This window comes from Theobroma cacao, chromosome 6 (genome assembly GCF_000208745.1).
Source record: "Theobroma cacao cultivar B97-61/B2 chromosome 6, Criollo_cocoa_genome_V2, whole genome shotgun sequence".
Classification (NCBI taxonomy): domain Eukaryota; kingdom Viridiplantae; phylum Streptophyta; class Magnoliopsida; order Malvales; family Malvaceae; genus Theobroma; species Theobroma cacao.
Window position 1 is genome coordinate 15947437 of NC_030855.1, and position 16910 is coordinate 15964346.

Genomic DNA, 16910 nt, shown 5'->3' on the forward strand with positions numbered 1-16910 from the left:
GCCAAAATTTTAAAAATAAATAAATCACAGCAACCATAAGAAACATAAATAAACAGCAAAACTGGAAATTTTCTGATAGCCACTCTTTTTCAGCTCCGTAGCAAAATTTTTCACATTATGTAGTGTTTATACACGACTACTAATGAAATGGGCCAAGAAGTACAACATGCTCCAAAGATTAATCTCTAAATCAGTCTTTTTCTTCTTGCTTTTCCTTTTTTTCTATGCTGACCAGAAGATTTGAGAACCAGTACCCAAAAATTTTCTATAGTGCCTCAAATTTTGGGGCAAAACCATGGAGCCAGCCAAACTCTAAGCATCTCACCAAATGGTGAGCAAATTAAAGGCAAAAATATATATAATATATATTCAACCCTAAAATCATAAATGCCATGAAATTATACACATTTGCAAAGGAATGCATTTCACAATCAAGAAAGGCAGAGAACTTTTATCTCAAAGCAACAGACGAATGGTTGGCGGCTTGCAAAACTTCAAGATACTCCTCTTTCCCCAGCCGCAAAGCACTCTTTCTAGGGTACTTTTAATGCGACCCACCATTCAAACTCATTGAGTCTGATGTCAGTTGATGCACATAAGCAGCATCATCTTCAAATGGTAAGGTTTTTAAATGCCTCAAGCTTTCCATTTGATATAATGGAATTTGCCCCTTGACTGATTTCAGGATGGCTTGTACCCCCATTCACAGGGGTTTTGCTAACCTGATTGTTCAACACATTGTGCACAGCAGAGCTACAACTACCTTCAAAGTAGGTAGAGTAGGGGAAGAACTCTGCACATCTCACTTTCCATCCTGCAGTATAAGAAAATTATCAGACCAAAGATTTTACTTCTTTCTGCCTGAGCAATCTTTACATTAGACAATTAGCCTTTCCCTAAGAGTACAACACATGACCGATAGCACCAGACATGCAAATTTCCCTTATTTGTAGAACAATTTTCAATATACTCAAGGTTTGACAACTCCTGCAAGGAGTAGGTGCTCTTACTTCAATTTTCTAGTAAGTATTTATAAAGATGGTCTAATCAAAGAATAAACAACCATTTCTATAGCTTGAGACAACAATTGATTTATCATGGATAAGAAAGCGAGAAAATTTGATTCATGAAAGTCCCACCTTTCTGTAAAATGCCAATACAAATCAGATCACCCACCTTTTAAAGATTAAACGTAATAACAAAAAACAACAGCCATCAGAACTTGTGATGTTGAAACCAAAAATTTAAATCATAATTTAACATATTACTTTTACAGAGCTGATCTACAAATATCTAATAACAGTATATCAAAATTCTAAAACCATTAAAATTTCTTACAAAGACACTCGCGAAACCAACATCAGTAATCAATTCCATAAGTTGTTAATTAAGTCAAGGTCAACAATTTCTAGTCAGTATCAATTTATGTGGAGAAAAATACTTACTCAAAGCAGCATCATGGTCAATAAGAACCTTTTCTAAGAGTTTATGGACTGCAATACAGTCCTTGAGTTTCCACTCTGTTACTGGTCCAAGTGCTCCATCCCTGTATCAGCGAAACAGAAAAATCGTAAACAATTAATCTCACGAGCAAGTTGCAATGAAATCAATATCAAACGGCAGAAAATTTAATACACTAAAATCATTACATTGACACAACTTTATTGGTTGAATCTTCAATTAACTTAATAGCCTCAACTTTCTTGGTGGGCTCCAAGGTATATAACATTTCTGCAACTGCCACTCTATGCATCAAAGAATCTGCAGAACAGAAAAGTCAACATCGCATGACTATAGTACCTCAAGGAGCCAAAAATGCATATGCATGTATGTTATATAAGGTCAATAATACCTTCATGTTTACCAAGGAAAACTTCATTTGCCTCACCAAGAGTTTTCTCCTGCAATTGACTGCAGAAATATAAAATGGAGCAATTTAATGCATCAGAGATCAAAATAATAATAATAATAATAATAATAATAATAATAATAATAACAGTAATAAAATAAAATTCCAGCTGAGGGAATAACTATCATAAAGCCTATTTTCAAATAGAACCTGATGGATGGACGTTCAGCTTCTAAGACACTCCAAACAAGTTTGTCACCATCAGTCACTGGATCAGGCATTGAGCCCACTTTATGGAAAAATTTAATCTACATTAAATTAAATTCAAATGAGCAGTGTTAAGATTAGATGATCTTTGTATCTAAGGACCAAAAAGAATGTACTTGTGCATGACAGCGCACAATATGGTACAGTGGATGTTACATACCAAGCAGCAATGTGAATCTGGATTCTCAGCATCCAACCTTAACAGTTGCTTTACAGCCTTCACGAAAAAGAAAATAAAAGCAAGACAAACATATTAATATGATAGCATATAATAATAAAAGCACAACTGAGCAAAACCATTATTCTTCAACTCAAAGATAAGTTACCCAAACTATCTAATTCACACATAATTTCATTGAATGAATCAAGTAATAAGACAAAGATGTTTGGTGAAAAGCTACAGTTTCTATGCTCCAAGCAGATATTGAGGCAGCAAGCAAAAAGACAGGAGAAAACAAGGGAGGAGGGGGCTGCCTCGTACAAATTCTTAATCCACTTGTTCACATTTAAAAATTAGTTCAGTTGATCAAACATGACAAAAAGAAGAAGGTCTTGGAAAATATAAATACCTGAAAGGCAAGTAAAATCTTCTGCTTTCTCATATTTACTTCAAAAGAAAGCAAGTGTGTCTCCAAAGAATCAGGCGAGTTCTTCTGAAGCAACTTCAAGTATTTTGTTGCTTCTAACAAGGGATCCTCAGTCTGTTAAAAACCACATTAAACAGAATCCTAGCTTAATAGGCATTAGAGAAACACATTTTTATTGCACAAGAGGACTTCAATTAGGAATCTAAAGAACAGAAGAAAAACAATAAAAGGAAACCTTCAATAATTTTTCTCCATAAGGATCTGGATCTACAGGTTTAACGTGTCGTTTCCCAGACTTAGAGATGCCACTAGCACTTGATTCTTCAATTTTCTCCTCTGCCTCCTAAAATAGTGCACACCATTAGAATGAAATCATCAAAGAGAATGTTCCCCAAGAATCATCAAAACAAGCTGATATACTTTCTTAGCTCGCTCTGCCTTTCTCTGCTTCTTCATTTTCTTTTTCTGAGAAGGAGTCTTTGATGCATCATCCTCTTCTTCAGCTGGTGAGTTCAAAGGAGAATCATACAACTTTAGATAGCATCTGCACTTCAAAATCCAAGAATTATCACCAATAAAGAAAAAATAAGTCTGAAATTTAACTAATCACCAATTTCAACAAAAAAATTTTCTGAATAAGAAACACCAACATGGAAACCAGACAATGGATCAATGACAAAAACTATTCACTAATTGCTGCATGGTCCATCACTGTATCATCCCCTTCCATTACACCATCCCTTTAAATAAGAATCAATATAAAACGTTATGATCAACAAATCATTTCTGGTAACATGCAACTCTCTATCCTTAACCCAACAGAAATCCAAGGAACCGCCTTCCTATCATTTAACAGCCACAATCTCAAATTAATATGCCCACAAGGAACATTTGTTAATCCTTTCAGTAATAACATCATGAGAATAGAAATTTACAAAAGATAGAAGCAGAGTGAGACTACCAAGTAAAATTTTTGCTCCTGTTTGACGTATATCACAAGGTCTCATCATCATGGGAATCCTCTAATAAATGTAATTGCATCCCTGCAACTTTCAATCACATACAAATGCACCTGAAATCTATGCAATCATCCCCCATTTTCAAAAAGAAAAAAGAAAAAGAGGAAGGCAAAGAGGAACCCAACCCAAAATGAAGCACCACATGCAAGTGTTGATCAGCAATAAGTGACAGACACTAAAAGCACCCTTACAAGGAGACAACAGTGAAAAAATAGCCTCTTACACCCACATATCAAACAGAATAAGTCTATTGTGAATCATTGAAAAGCTCGCAGATCCTAACAAAAATGCTTCACCTGATTGCACCAGCTGCTGCTTTGTGAAAATAAGCATGTGAATGCAACCGATCTTGAAATTTTAGCATTTCAACATATGCACGCAGCGTCATTTTCCGTAAACAATAAGAATGGAAATCAAATTGATCTTCAGTAATATCAGCATAGTGCTTCTCCACAGCTAAAAATTTCTTCAGGGCCCGTCCAAGATCATCTTGTCGAAAGTAACTTTCACCAGAAGCAAGTTCATACCTTCAAAAGATGAATAACACTCAATTGGTGTACCCAAATTATAATTAGAGATAACATGCCCAGAGCAATAAACAAAAACAGACCACATGCATTGCATGTCATGAAGGTTGTTGTGCTGATCCCCATCTTTTGTGAACAATACAGCAGTTTTTTCTGCCAACGCCACCTTCAAGAGTGGAAAAAGTTCATGAAGAGTATAGTAATAGTGAAAGAAATTTCAATAGTGACAAATATCAAATATTACAATAGAGGTGGGGGAAACAGCTTTAGAACCTGATCAGCCTGCAACATTCGCTTGACAGATTCACTGTTTATATAGCGGTCTGCAAGATCCATACATCTAGCTTCATCTGCCAATGAAGCCGCAGCTACCAAATCACCAGCATGTTTCATTATCCGGCTCTGCCACCACAGAAGCAACTAATATGCATCTACACCCAACTTCAAGAAAATTCCAAGAATTTCTCCAAAATACATGTTCGTCAAGATGCAAAAGACATGCATCCAAAACCCTAAATCTATGAAACAAGGTCATATGCATGCCAAATGCCCATCAAGACTTATTTCCACAACGAAAAACTTGTATCCATTTTATATGAATATGTATAGCAACTTGCACAATTTAGTGCACAACAAATATCCCATCAACATCAGTATCATTGTAAGTGATGAGTCTCTTACAAGTGAGTAATAAGTCCAAGGAAATATCTTGAAGGGTTTTCAGGAAACGCTATGTCTCCATGAAATTTGAGAAAGAGCAGGCAAAACCAATGCAAAATAAAAAATAAAAAGGGATCCAGCTGACAGAAATATAGAACCCTGCAGATGAAGCCAATGTAAAAATTTTAAAATTGACAACAAGAACAAACCTTGACAGAGTATAAATCAATTACAGTTGGTGTGTGCTGTATAGCCTCATCGATTTTTGAAAGAGCAACATCATATTGGCCTCTTCTGTCATAATGCTGCATCAATAAATCCAAAGTTACACAAAGGAAAAATGAAAAGAAATCACACCAAATATTTACTGCAGGAAAGACCATTGTCCATGTGGTGAGGAAAACTGACGGTTTACCTGAGCCAAAAAGAACAAAGTCCATAAAAGTGTTGAAGGGGGCTCTTTCTCTGTCCTGCCCTCAAGATGAAACACAAAAAAACAAATGACTCAGCAAAACACCAAATGTGTGCTTGTGTATTAGAAGATAAACAAAAACATTTAGGTACTTTACACATGCAAATATGTAATAACCATTATCAACTCATTTAACATTTTGACACTCTTAAGACTTGCTACAATATCACACAAGGGCTGAAAGTATATATAACCTCTAAGAGTGGTATATCTAAACATTTGAATGCTTTAAGACTTACTACACTATTACACAAGGGTTGAAAGCATATACTACCTATCAGGGTATGTCCCGGTGCTCCTAATTGACTGCTCCAACTCAAGAATAAGTTGCTCCAATATGTCCGCCTGTAAAAAAAGTCAACAAAGCTGGAAAATCATTTTTAATGAAATCATGCCCACAGCCAGTTGCCAAACAGTTTAGAAGAATTAATATTTAGAACTTAATCTTATTTTTAGAATAAATGTAAGCACACAAACTTACCTTGCCAGGGTGATCGTACAAGGGAGAAAGATCCGAGAATAAAGATGGAACCCCCTAAGAGCACAGAGGCACTATATCATTATTTCACTAACAAGCTAGAAACAACAGTCAAATAACCACAAAAATTCTCATTTGCATATATACCTTTGTTAGAAGAGGCTTAATGTAATTAACCGCAGCTTCATGGAACTTGCCACCTTGCAGAAAATCAAGTGGTATCCTCTAAAAATTAAGAAAACAAAGTTCCAACATAAGTCCTGGAAAATTCATCATACATCAGAAAGAAAGTAGGCATGTATTGACAACGATGATGCACATCATAACAGCAAAATTTACAAATGTGGGTTTATGGAAGAAAACTATTTAACTGCAAGAGTCGAATTCCAAAAGCTCTAAAGTTTAACACTTTATTTCTATCATGCAGTACTGTGGCCATGTCAATTCATGGTCAGGGACCCACCCTTCAAAGGATTTCATACAGGAAAATTGCAACTTAATTGAAAGAAACAAAAAGAGATAACCATTAATAAAAGAATTAGCTCTGGAATTAGTGATGCTGCCACCATGTCAACTCTCTAAGGGTGCAGCATGTGAAAGTAGAATTTTAACCAAAAGTTATCACTATTTTCGCATCATGACATCAATCAAGCATTTCAGCATAACACCACAATCATCTTTTCCCAAATTATTTAAGAACATCACAGCCATTCAATGTACTCTGTCTTCAGTAAAACCACATTGCTAGATTCTTCTTGGCACCTCATTACTTATTCAAGCCATCAAGAAAAACAAAATCCCTACAAGAATATTTGTAAACATAGCCACCCTTCCACTCTCTAAAAAAGGGAAGAGAGCTTGACAGCTCCATAGAAAAGCAATATTTTTGTTGCAATTTCATCATGTCATTCTATAAATATATGTGTTAGAGAAAGTAAGAAAGAGAGAAGCAATCTACAGCAAATATCATGAACAGAACATACCCAGGTACCATTTAGAACTTGTAACCGGGATGTTCTTGCAATAAACTGAACACATCACAAACATCCATCTTAATTAAAAATAGAAACAGGACATTAGCGCCTCACCTTAACCGCAGATGACCAAGTGTACTGTTGTGCAAGCGATTTGTATAATGCATCCAATTGATCAATTTCATCAGAAGAATACTTGCCATTTTCTGTATACAAGCCAAAGCATTTCTGCAAGCCTTCATAATATCTGAAAAATATAAATATATAAGTCTAAAAGTTGTAAGTCGGTTGGGTCCCCAGACCTAAAAGCAATAAATTAAACTGATACATAGGCATATACTAAGCAAAGAAACAGAATTTAACATTTCTGTGATATGAATTCCCTTCATTTACCTATCTGAGGAAGCACCCAAGAGACTGTTAATAAAGGTAGAGTATGCTTGTAGAGAATTACAACTGTATCATAGTTGCTTTGCTACTTTTTAAATATATTTGCATCTAAAGGTGGTGCCTAATGCTTTTTTATTTAATATGGGGAGACTTGAACCTATTAGTTCAAACAATATATATTTAAGGACATCCACTATTCAGCAAAATTAAAAGTCTTGATTACTTGGAATAATAGTACACCGTGGCAATGGGAAAAAGAAGTTCCTTATAACTTCAAGCACTAGATAAAAAAGAAAGTTGGTTGATATTATTTACTACGAAAGATTCATTAATGAGTTTAACCACGTGTTCAAAAGAGATACCAAATGCATAAGATTCACCTGTAGTTGTCAGGATTCATGTTGAGTAAAGTCTTGTAAATATTGGCACCATCTTCTAGGCATCCAAGCTTCACCAGGAGAGAAACCTCTTGTTCTTTGTAAGTCAATTTATCAACCTAGAAGAACAAAATTGGTTAGATTTTTAACATCCAAGAATTCAAAACTTAGAAAATATTTAACCTTAAAAGTATCTTGGCATTATATCATTTGACACTTACTATTTTCGACTCTTTCTTGTGCAACTCCTCAAGTGCTCTCTCTAGAAACCCGCACTCCTCTAGCAAAGAGATCTGGAGAAAAATACCATACCCATATATCAATCAAAAAAGCTCCACAAGGCACCAATAGTCTAGTAATAGACAGCAAGCATTATGCAATATAAATAGTTATTCACAAATCTATGCCAACAAATAGAGCAGAAACTTGTTAAAAAATAAATACTATAAAAAGGGCTCGTAGGTACTTGTCCAATTGGTTAAGCTATTTCCAGATCATGTTACTGGTGTCAAACCAAAAGAGTATGTAAAAAAAAAAAGTATACTTGCTTATTAATATGTCAACAAGAACAACTCGCAAAATGGTTCCATAGAACATTTACTTGGGGATCAACAATGATAGAGACTCAGATGCTACTACAAACACCACAGATATGTTTCCTAGAAAAAGGCACAATACTTCTTTGAACGAGCCATATTTCTCTCAACATTAATCATATGTCTTGACAACATAGAATTTCATACACATTTGCTTGGATGGAATGGCCATTCCATGGTCTATTTTAAATGGGATGGCTGTTCCACCCTTGAGTTCATTTTGAAAAAACTAATAGCCATTCCACAGAATGGTTATTCCTTAAAATCAAGGAATAGCCATCTAAAGAAAAACCCAAGAATGGCTATTCTGAGTCTATTCCCAATATCTTGGAATAGAATTTATATGTTTATGGCTATTTTGTCCTTAAATAAATTTTTTAAAATTTCAATATTATCCACATGCTAGGAGATAGAAAAGTCCTCAGCCAACCACTACCACATCATTCTGGCAACCGAGAAAGTTTCTGATGATAGTAACTCCAGATCCACTTTCCGCAGGTCAGATCTGACCTTTGGGAACACCAAAAGGTTTGCTAAACATTGAATCTTACGCTGGTAGCTTTTAGATTCTCGTTGACAATGACAAAAAATTCAGCAATCATTGGATGAGATCGTGGTGGCTAGATCTAGCCCCTAGAAGGGCTAGATCAGCAAGTCAACAGTCAGATCTAGCTGGGGTCTACCCCAAACGAGTCACCAGCAGCCAGATCTAGAGGGGACAACACTGAATAGGTGCACAGACAACCATATTTGCCACTGGAAACCCCAGATCCGGGTTTCGATGACTAAAAGCAATCGTTATGATGGCTGTTCCAACGTCGACGATGAGTTTTTCTGTCACGTGGCAATTTTTCCATCCTCATCGGTGAATTGGGTGGAAGAAAAGGGAAAAAGAAGAGAAAAAAAAAAGCAAAAATTTGAAGGAAGAATAAAGTGTAAAAAAATATATTTTTATAAACATTAAATCATATATTTTTAGTAATATAATAATAAAATTTATTAATTGATTAATCAATTACTATATTTTTTGTTCTAGTTAATTATACTTAATTTTTATTAAAGGGTAAAATAGTACTTTTCAATTTAATCCTTACTCATTCCTTGATATAATTTTCGCCATCCAAACATCTTAATAGCATTCTTCCTTTATTCCATTCAATGAACCAAACTATGAAATAGTCATCAGCCTTTTATTCTATTCCCAAAGAAATAGCCATTTTATTCCTTCTCTATTCCATTTCATGAACCAAACAAGCTGTAAATATCTTATAGATGCCAAACACCACTATGGGCTACCAGTTAGTCCTCCAACTCAAATTAAAGTGAATTTGGAGATGATTTGATTTAATTTAAGTTATCTAGCATACACACAGAATCACGAAAATCCACACTTCAAAAATGGAAAGATTAGGTGTGCTAATATTAGGTGTAACATTTCCATAAAAGAATACTAGATTTTGGCAAAAATATAAGCAGAAGGAGAAAAGAAGTTAAAAAGAAATGGGTAGTTTTTTTAATTGCATGTAAGAAAACATTAATTCAAAAATAGGACCACATTTATAAAGAAGTTAAAAAGGCTTTACTTTTGTGTATTTATTATTTGGTTTGTTATTAATTTCACTAGCTACTATGGTGTCTGGTTAACTAGCGATACCAACTCAATCACTCTCATTATATATTAGTATAATTCTAAAATTTGGAATGTCCGTATAATGAAGCGAACTCATGTAAAGTGGCAGCCACATGGACATGCATGCAAAAAAATTAAAAGCAGTACATGATCAATACCTTATATAAAAGCATTTCCCCATGCTCACAACGTTCATTGTCTGGTGGATAATCATCTTCTAATGTCCCTTCATATGCTTCCAAAATTTCAACTGCTTTTGCACCACTGATATCAACCAAAGAAAGGCATTAGGCAAAATACCTAAAGGATGAAAGAAACTAAAGTAAAACTTCATTCGCTTAGAACTACTTGGCTAATGCATGAACAGAAAAGTAAAGAAAAAACCCCGATAATTGATGTGCCAATGCAATAACTGAATTCATTCATCAAATATGGAACATAATCATTTCTTATCAACAGATAAAAGACAAAAGAAAATATGGCATCATCACTGCTTCCAAATAAACCATAGCAAAAACAACATAATTCTGCAGTTAACAAGGCATTTGAAGGCACTCTAAAAGATTGTTTGTAAATCGCTAATTTGCTACAAAATTTCATAAATGCATGTATCGCCAGCTTCCTAGTAAAGTAGGGTACCTTTCTATCTACCCACCTACTTATCTATAATTTTATATATATTATTAACATCTTCAACACAGTCTACACCCACATACTATCGTAAAAGTATTTTAATACCTTCAACAGAGCCTTTATTTTTTAACCTTTAATGAAATCTTATTGGACGCTTAGTTGAAATCATATAACCACCCGTCAAAAATCAACAGTAACTTCATCCATTTTAGCACCCATTTGATCATGTAATTAGAAATTTTAATTTAAAGAAAGGCTTTAATATATCAACAAATCTTTCAATATTCAATACTAGGAGGCCCCTCTATTCCAACCTTAAAATACAGCACAACAATAACAGCATTCTAAAGCATGTTACAGAAAACAAAAGTTGACAGAAATTGGTGAAAGATAAGCATAAGAATGGAACAAAATTTATATTTGAAGAAAAAATAAACAAAGACGAATACTTTGAGTTTAAATGGTGGGCTACAGCAAAGCCAATCCAGTTCATGCGATGATTTGGTTTCAAAGTCAAAAGTTGTTGTCTTGTCTCAACAAATCCTGTCAAATCTCGCATTTGTGCCTGCAATACAAAAGATAAAAGAAAATTGTAACAATTTCTGAAAAAACTTGTAATGAGAAAAATGAGAAAATACAAAACCATTATCAAATATGAAAAAAATTTTCTCAAACTCCATATCTTAGTAGAAACACAAGGGCTCATGATCTTCATACTTATTTTTCCTTTAATTCACATAAGGCATATAAGCCATAAAAAATAAAAAAATACAAATCAGTTACTGCCAACAGATGACTTTAATTGTTCCAAATATCAGGAGTTAAGGATCCATAGAATATGGAAAGCACCAAAGGAACGACGAGAAAATAGAAATAGAAATCAGCATACAGGGAATCATAAGATCACCAGTCTTCAATCTAAAATTCATCAATTTCTTCATTAGACCTTTTGTTACCATTCTGGAGCGGTAAGGAACATATGAAGATGAAGTGAAGCATCGAATCAGATCTGATCCAAGCAAGATCATTCTACAAACACTCTCAACCATTAAGGAACTAGTAGAATGAGTGAGAAAAGGATCCGCGGAAGTAGGCCAGAACGTATCAATTCATGGTGGTTTGTTCTTACAGTATAATGAGAATGAAAGGATCAAATCAAACTGGTTACTTTTGACTGTATTACTTTCTTTCTGTTTTGTACTTTTGTCTGTGCATCAAAAGACCTTCAATGAAGAAGCTAAATCTGAACCCTCTCATAAAATCTGCTGCCGGAATATCAGATGATGCCTGTTATATCCTTTCCTTCCTCTAAAGCCATAAACCATTTCTATCAAAACTATGATCTAGATTTGCAAAGTTCTAAAACCAGCTGACTCATCTAATTTTTTTTTCATTTCTTTCGTTACTATTTCATTCTCAACCATTAAGGAACTAGTAGAATGAGTGAGAAAAGGATCCGTGGAAGTAGGCCAGAACGTATCAATTCATGGTGGTTTGTTCTTACAGTATAATGAGAATGAAAGGATCAAATCAAACTGGTTACTTTTGACTGTATTACTTTCTTTCTGTTTTGTACTTTTGTCTGTGCATCAAAAGACCTTCAATGAAGAAGCTAAATCTGAACCTCTCATAAAATCTGCTGCCGGAATATCAGATGATGCCTGTTATATCCTTTTCCTTCCTCTAAAGCCATAAACCATTTCTATCAAAACTATGATCTAGATTTGCAAAGTTCTAAAACCAGCTGACTCATCTAATTTTTTTTTCATTTCTTTCGTTACTATTTCATTCTCAACCATTAAGGAACTAGTAGAATGAGTGAGAAAAGGATCCGTGGAAGTAGGCCAGAAAGTATCAATTCAAGGTGGTTTGTTCTTACAGTATAATGAGAATGAAAGGATCAAATCAAACTGGTTACTTTTGACTGTATTACTTTCTTTCTTTTTTGTACTTTTGTCTGTGCATCAAAAGACCTTCAATGAAGAAGCTAAATCTGAACCTCTCATAAAATCTGCTGCCGGAATATCAGATGATGCCTGTTATATCCTTTTCCTTCCTCTTAAGCCATAAACCGTTTCTATCAAAACTATGATCTAGATTTGCAAAGTTCTGAAGCCAGCTGACTCATCTAATTTTTTTTTCATTTCTTTCGTTACTATTTCATTATAACTCTATCCTTTCTATCCATCTACTAGCAAGCTACTAACAGCTTAAATTTTATAGAATTTATTTTCACCACTAACTTTAGCCTGATATAAGGGTTTTCATCCAGTTTTATTAAGTTACCACTATGAACATGCAAAAAAGATTCACACCTAGCAATTTTAGTTGCATTCTTGACTTGACTATTGGAAGGCCAATACTTCAGATTCATTATCAAATTCAGCAATGGAATCTGAAAAACTTTTAAGGCAAGCCACAAAGCTTAAGAAATCTTATACAAAGAAACTCCTTTAATTGTTCGAAAAATGCCAAACAAGCATTAATGTCAAGAACTAGTGTGAGCATGTGTTCCTTACTTAATAGTAAGTATACAAATGATGCACATCTTAGATTAAATACTGGGTCTAAAAGTATGAATTACAGAGAGGGTAAATCAGGTATACCTGCAAAAGTGACAAGTCCCGTAGTATTTCAATGTTGTCTGGATCTCTTTTCAAAGCATTGCGATAGCATTTGATAGCCTCCCTATATTCTCTATCTGACCGATGGAGGAGACCATAAACATGCCAGCAAACATGACTTTTTACATCATTCTACATAAGATGCAAACATGAACACAATGTTAGGAAAAAGTAACACCGCTTTGACATTAGAAGGATTGAAAGAAAAAGAAAAGAGACAACCTTTACACCTAGCCGAACAAGTTCATATGCTTCAGTTTTACGATCCATGCAATTTAAGGTCAACCCTTTCATTGACAATGTTTCTGATAATAAAGAACAAAAGTCCATAAGAACAATACACAAACACAATAAACAAACAGTTACTAAGTAGTATAAATTGTTACTTCAACAGTGCATTTTCAAAAGGATGAATATATCAAATAAAATGCAGACTGAGAGGGAAGGGGGCAGGGGGGAGCCGGAGAGGGAGAGAGATAGAGTTAGAGAACTACTGATACTATACCACGCATTGATGAATATCCACAAAAACACCAACCAAGATGAAGAAATTATTCAAATATTGCAGATTTTAAACCTTATTGGAAATAAAAATGTAGTTATATACCCAAAGTAACGCAATATATTCAATTGATAGAGAAAGCATCCCTACATTGATACTGCTACAATATTCCACATATCACTAGAACCATTGAATCATATACCATGTAAACAGCTGTGCTTCCAAAAACAGAAATTAGCAGACAATAATAAGACATAATAGAAACAATCATGTCAAGTTCAGAGACATATTGTAGAGATTATCCAAACCAACAACATGGATACCAACACAAACTATCTAGTGATAACCACTTCTTCCTCTAACGTAGAAAGTTTTTTTTGTTTCAGAGTTGTTGCATCTTTTCAGAGGTACATTTAAAAAGACCATGAAAATGTTAACATTAAACAACAAGTGCCTCTTGGCTGAAAAAATATATTATAAGTGCATGACATTAAACTACCTCCATGATCAGGAAACTTTTTTAATATCGCATCTGCAGCCTTCAGTCCTTTCTTGTACTGTTTAGTTTCATATGACTTCTGCAATGATGAAAATATACACACAGTCAGCTTCAGCAAAAGCACATGGACCTCTAAGTCAATAACATAAATATTCTGTTATGAGAATTAGCTAGAGTATAATAGCAAATAAAAATTAATTACACAAAAATCAGGGTAAACAGTGTCAAGAGTTCATTACTATATTACTATATTACTTTAAAAGGGTTGAGAATTTACCATGCAAAACTCCATTTTTCAACTATAAATAGTATAAAAAGGGGTGGGGGAGGGGGGGGGGGACACTCAGTGGTGTATGGAAACGTTCAAATGTTCCTATTCTTTATCTGAAACCAACAATTTCTTAAACTATATAAAAATGTACTTATATACCCCAAAGCAATGCAATATATTCAGTTGATAGAGCGCATCCTTACATTGATACTGCTACAAATTTAACCTGTGCAGTCGACAATTACCTAAAAACCAGCTCACTCAATTTATCAAATTCTTAACAAATTGCTGCACAGAGATAATTATTAAGTCTTGAATGGTTACATGTGCCCAACCCAAATGCCACACAATCGCTTCCCATTAAAAACCAAGGAAATTCAAGTTAAAAAGGCTAACAACATGCAAGAGAAATCACTACAACGGTGAAAGTCACGAAATCCTTTTATTTTCATTTCTGTAATTTTCTCCATGATGATACAAATGATTTGTGACCAAAGCAAAGCACAAAGAACATCGTTACTTAAAAATAAATAGAGTAAAAAAAAAAGGTCAATGCAAAATTCAATCTTTTACTGTTGATCTTTCGACAAAATCCACTTCATCGACCGGATTGAAGTAAAGTCAATAAACTTAATCAAGCTTCAAAAGCGAAAAAGAGAAATGAAAATGAACTTAATTTTACCAAAAAAAATTATTGAAAAAACGAAATTCACAAAAAAGCATATTTAGAACAAATTCCCATTTCTCATTCAAAATCCACCGATTTCTTAGCAACCAGACAGACCAGTATCAAGTTAGGGTTTTTGCTAGCAAAAAACAAAAAGAAAAAGAAATGCGATCGTATAAACACTAAATAAAATAAAAAAAAGCAATACGAGCATAAAGACCAAGTAGAAATACGTAGATACCAATTAAAAGAAGAGAGAAAAAGGAATCGAAGCTTACAACGATGAGTTTGAAGAGGTTAGCTTCTTTCGGAGGCAACGAAGCTCCCATTGTCTTCTCTGTGGAAGAAAATTAGAAACCTCTAGAAGAAAAATAAGAATCGAAGACAGAGAAAACAAAAGGGAAAGTGTTTAAAGAGATATGAAAAGATTGAGATAGAAAGGGAGAGTTAGGGGTTTGCGAGAGAGAGAGAGAGAAAAGAGAGTGGTGGCGTTTATCTGCTTCAACCCTACTGTGAACAAGAAGCTTAAAAAAATACAAAATAAAATAAAAATATGAATAAATAAATAAATAATTATGTTGAATAATATACCGGCCGTTAAATTACAAAAAAATGGCAAGAGGGCATTTGTCTTTTGGGCCTTGTTGGGGGTTCTTTTTGTAATTTCGTAAACTTAAATAATTAGTTATACTAGTTTTTCCGAACTTGCGGCTTAGAAAAAATAAATTTGTTGGAGAGTGATGAAAACAGCCGTCGTGATTTTAGGAAATTTTTTTCTATTTTCCCTTTCTTTTTATATTTATTATTTTTTGCTGTTTGGGCTTTTGACTTTACTATGATTTATATATTTATATATAGCATCAATACAAGGTAAGATTTTCCTAAACTCTAATTAAACACTATAAAATATGTTTAAATTTTTTGATTCATTAATTAGTATATGATTTCTTCTCTTTAAAAATATGAGTTCGAAATCTCTTTCTTTAAAAAAAAAATAAGCACTACAATATGTTCAATTAAATTACATTATAATATTGGTTGTAATGCAATTCGATTGTATTGATGGTAATATTCTATAATCATAATATACAATATATATATTAAGTTTAATATATTTTAAAAAATAAAATATTTTAATAATTAATTTTTTATTAATTAACATATAAATTATTAATTTATTAATCAATAAATTAATAAAATTTCATAATGATATTAATTTATAAAAATTTTATCGTAATTTTACTAAGTTAATGGTAACAAATTGAGGTCCAAGGATGGAAGGTGAGTTACTAACAACGGAAGAAAGAAAAGGAAAGTGGAAGCTTTTAATTTTTTTTTCTCTCTTACCTCTAAAAGTATTTATTTATTGCCACAAGTGTAGACATCCCTTTTGTTTGGGATATTTTGTCAAAGGTTGAGAAAAAAAAAAAAACAGTAAATGAAAAAGAAGATAATGTTAAAAGGGATCCCTATCTTAATCCGATCAACTAATCCTAATCCATCTCTAAAAAAACAAGTTAAATTCAACCAAAATTTAAGGAAAGAAGTTAACAGATTCGAAGAAAATTCAAGCAAAATAGATAGAGCAATGGGCAAGGTGAAAGAAAGATACTTTTTTGGTACGTTTGGTTGGCGGAATAGACAGGAATGGAATAGAATAGTTATTATGTGGGAATAGAATGAGGTGGGAATAGAATAGAATAATTATTACTTAGTTTGGTATGACAAAGGGAATAGGACAGAAATAATTATTATGACTTATTGTAGTGTTTGGTTGGTAACAATAATTTTGGAGTAAGAAAGGAATAGAAAATAAAAAGACAAAAACACCCTTTATTATTTATGTGACATTTTATTTTTATTAGATTTTTTAAATATTAATAATCTA

At 33.5% G+C, this 16910-nt stretch overlaps 1 protein-coding gene across 1 annotated transcript; it reads right to left on the reverse strand.

Annotated features, from left to right (window-relative positions):
* LOC18595861 (N-alpha-acetyltransferase 16, NatA auxiliary subunit) lies at positions 50–15541 on the reverse strand. Its single transcript, XM_007023977.2, has 26 exons — positions 15301–15541; positions 14085–14163; positions 13306–13388; positions 13066–13215; positions 10909–11024; positions 9985–10090; positions 7822–7893; positions 7604–7719; positions 6948–7080; positions 6007–6084; positions 5863–5916; positions 5656–5726; positions 5325–5379; positions 5119–5214; positions 4523–4651; positions 4333–4415; positions 4019–4249; positions 3124–3247; positions 2939–3046; positions 2686–2817; positions 2277–2333; positions 2060–2157; positions 1853–1911; positions 1650–1761; positions 1446–1546; positions 50–814 (listed from the first exon to the last, which is right to left on the reverse strand). Exons 1-26 carry the CDS (start codon positions 15349–15351, stop codon positions 612–614), a joined length of 2697 nt encoding a protein of 898 aa, XP_007024039.2. The 5' UTR covers positions 15352–15541; the 3' UTR covers positions 50–611.

Bases quoted from the DNA above. Each gene is read 5' to 3' on its own strand.
- LOC18595861 (XM_007023977.2), bottom strand. From the start codon at position 15,351: ATGGGAGCTTCGTTGCCTCCGAAAGAAGCTAACCTCTTCAAACTCATC. The intron at 13,216-13,305 runs GTTGTCTCTTTT...CATCTTATGTAG, and splicing joins TTGTTCGGCTAGGTGTAAAG to AATGATGTAAAAAGTCATGT. The intron at 10,091-10,908 runs GTATTCGTCTTT...GGTTGATATCAG, and splicing joins GCCCACCATTTAAACTCAAA to TGGTGCAAAAGCAGTTGAAA.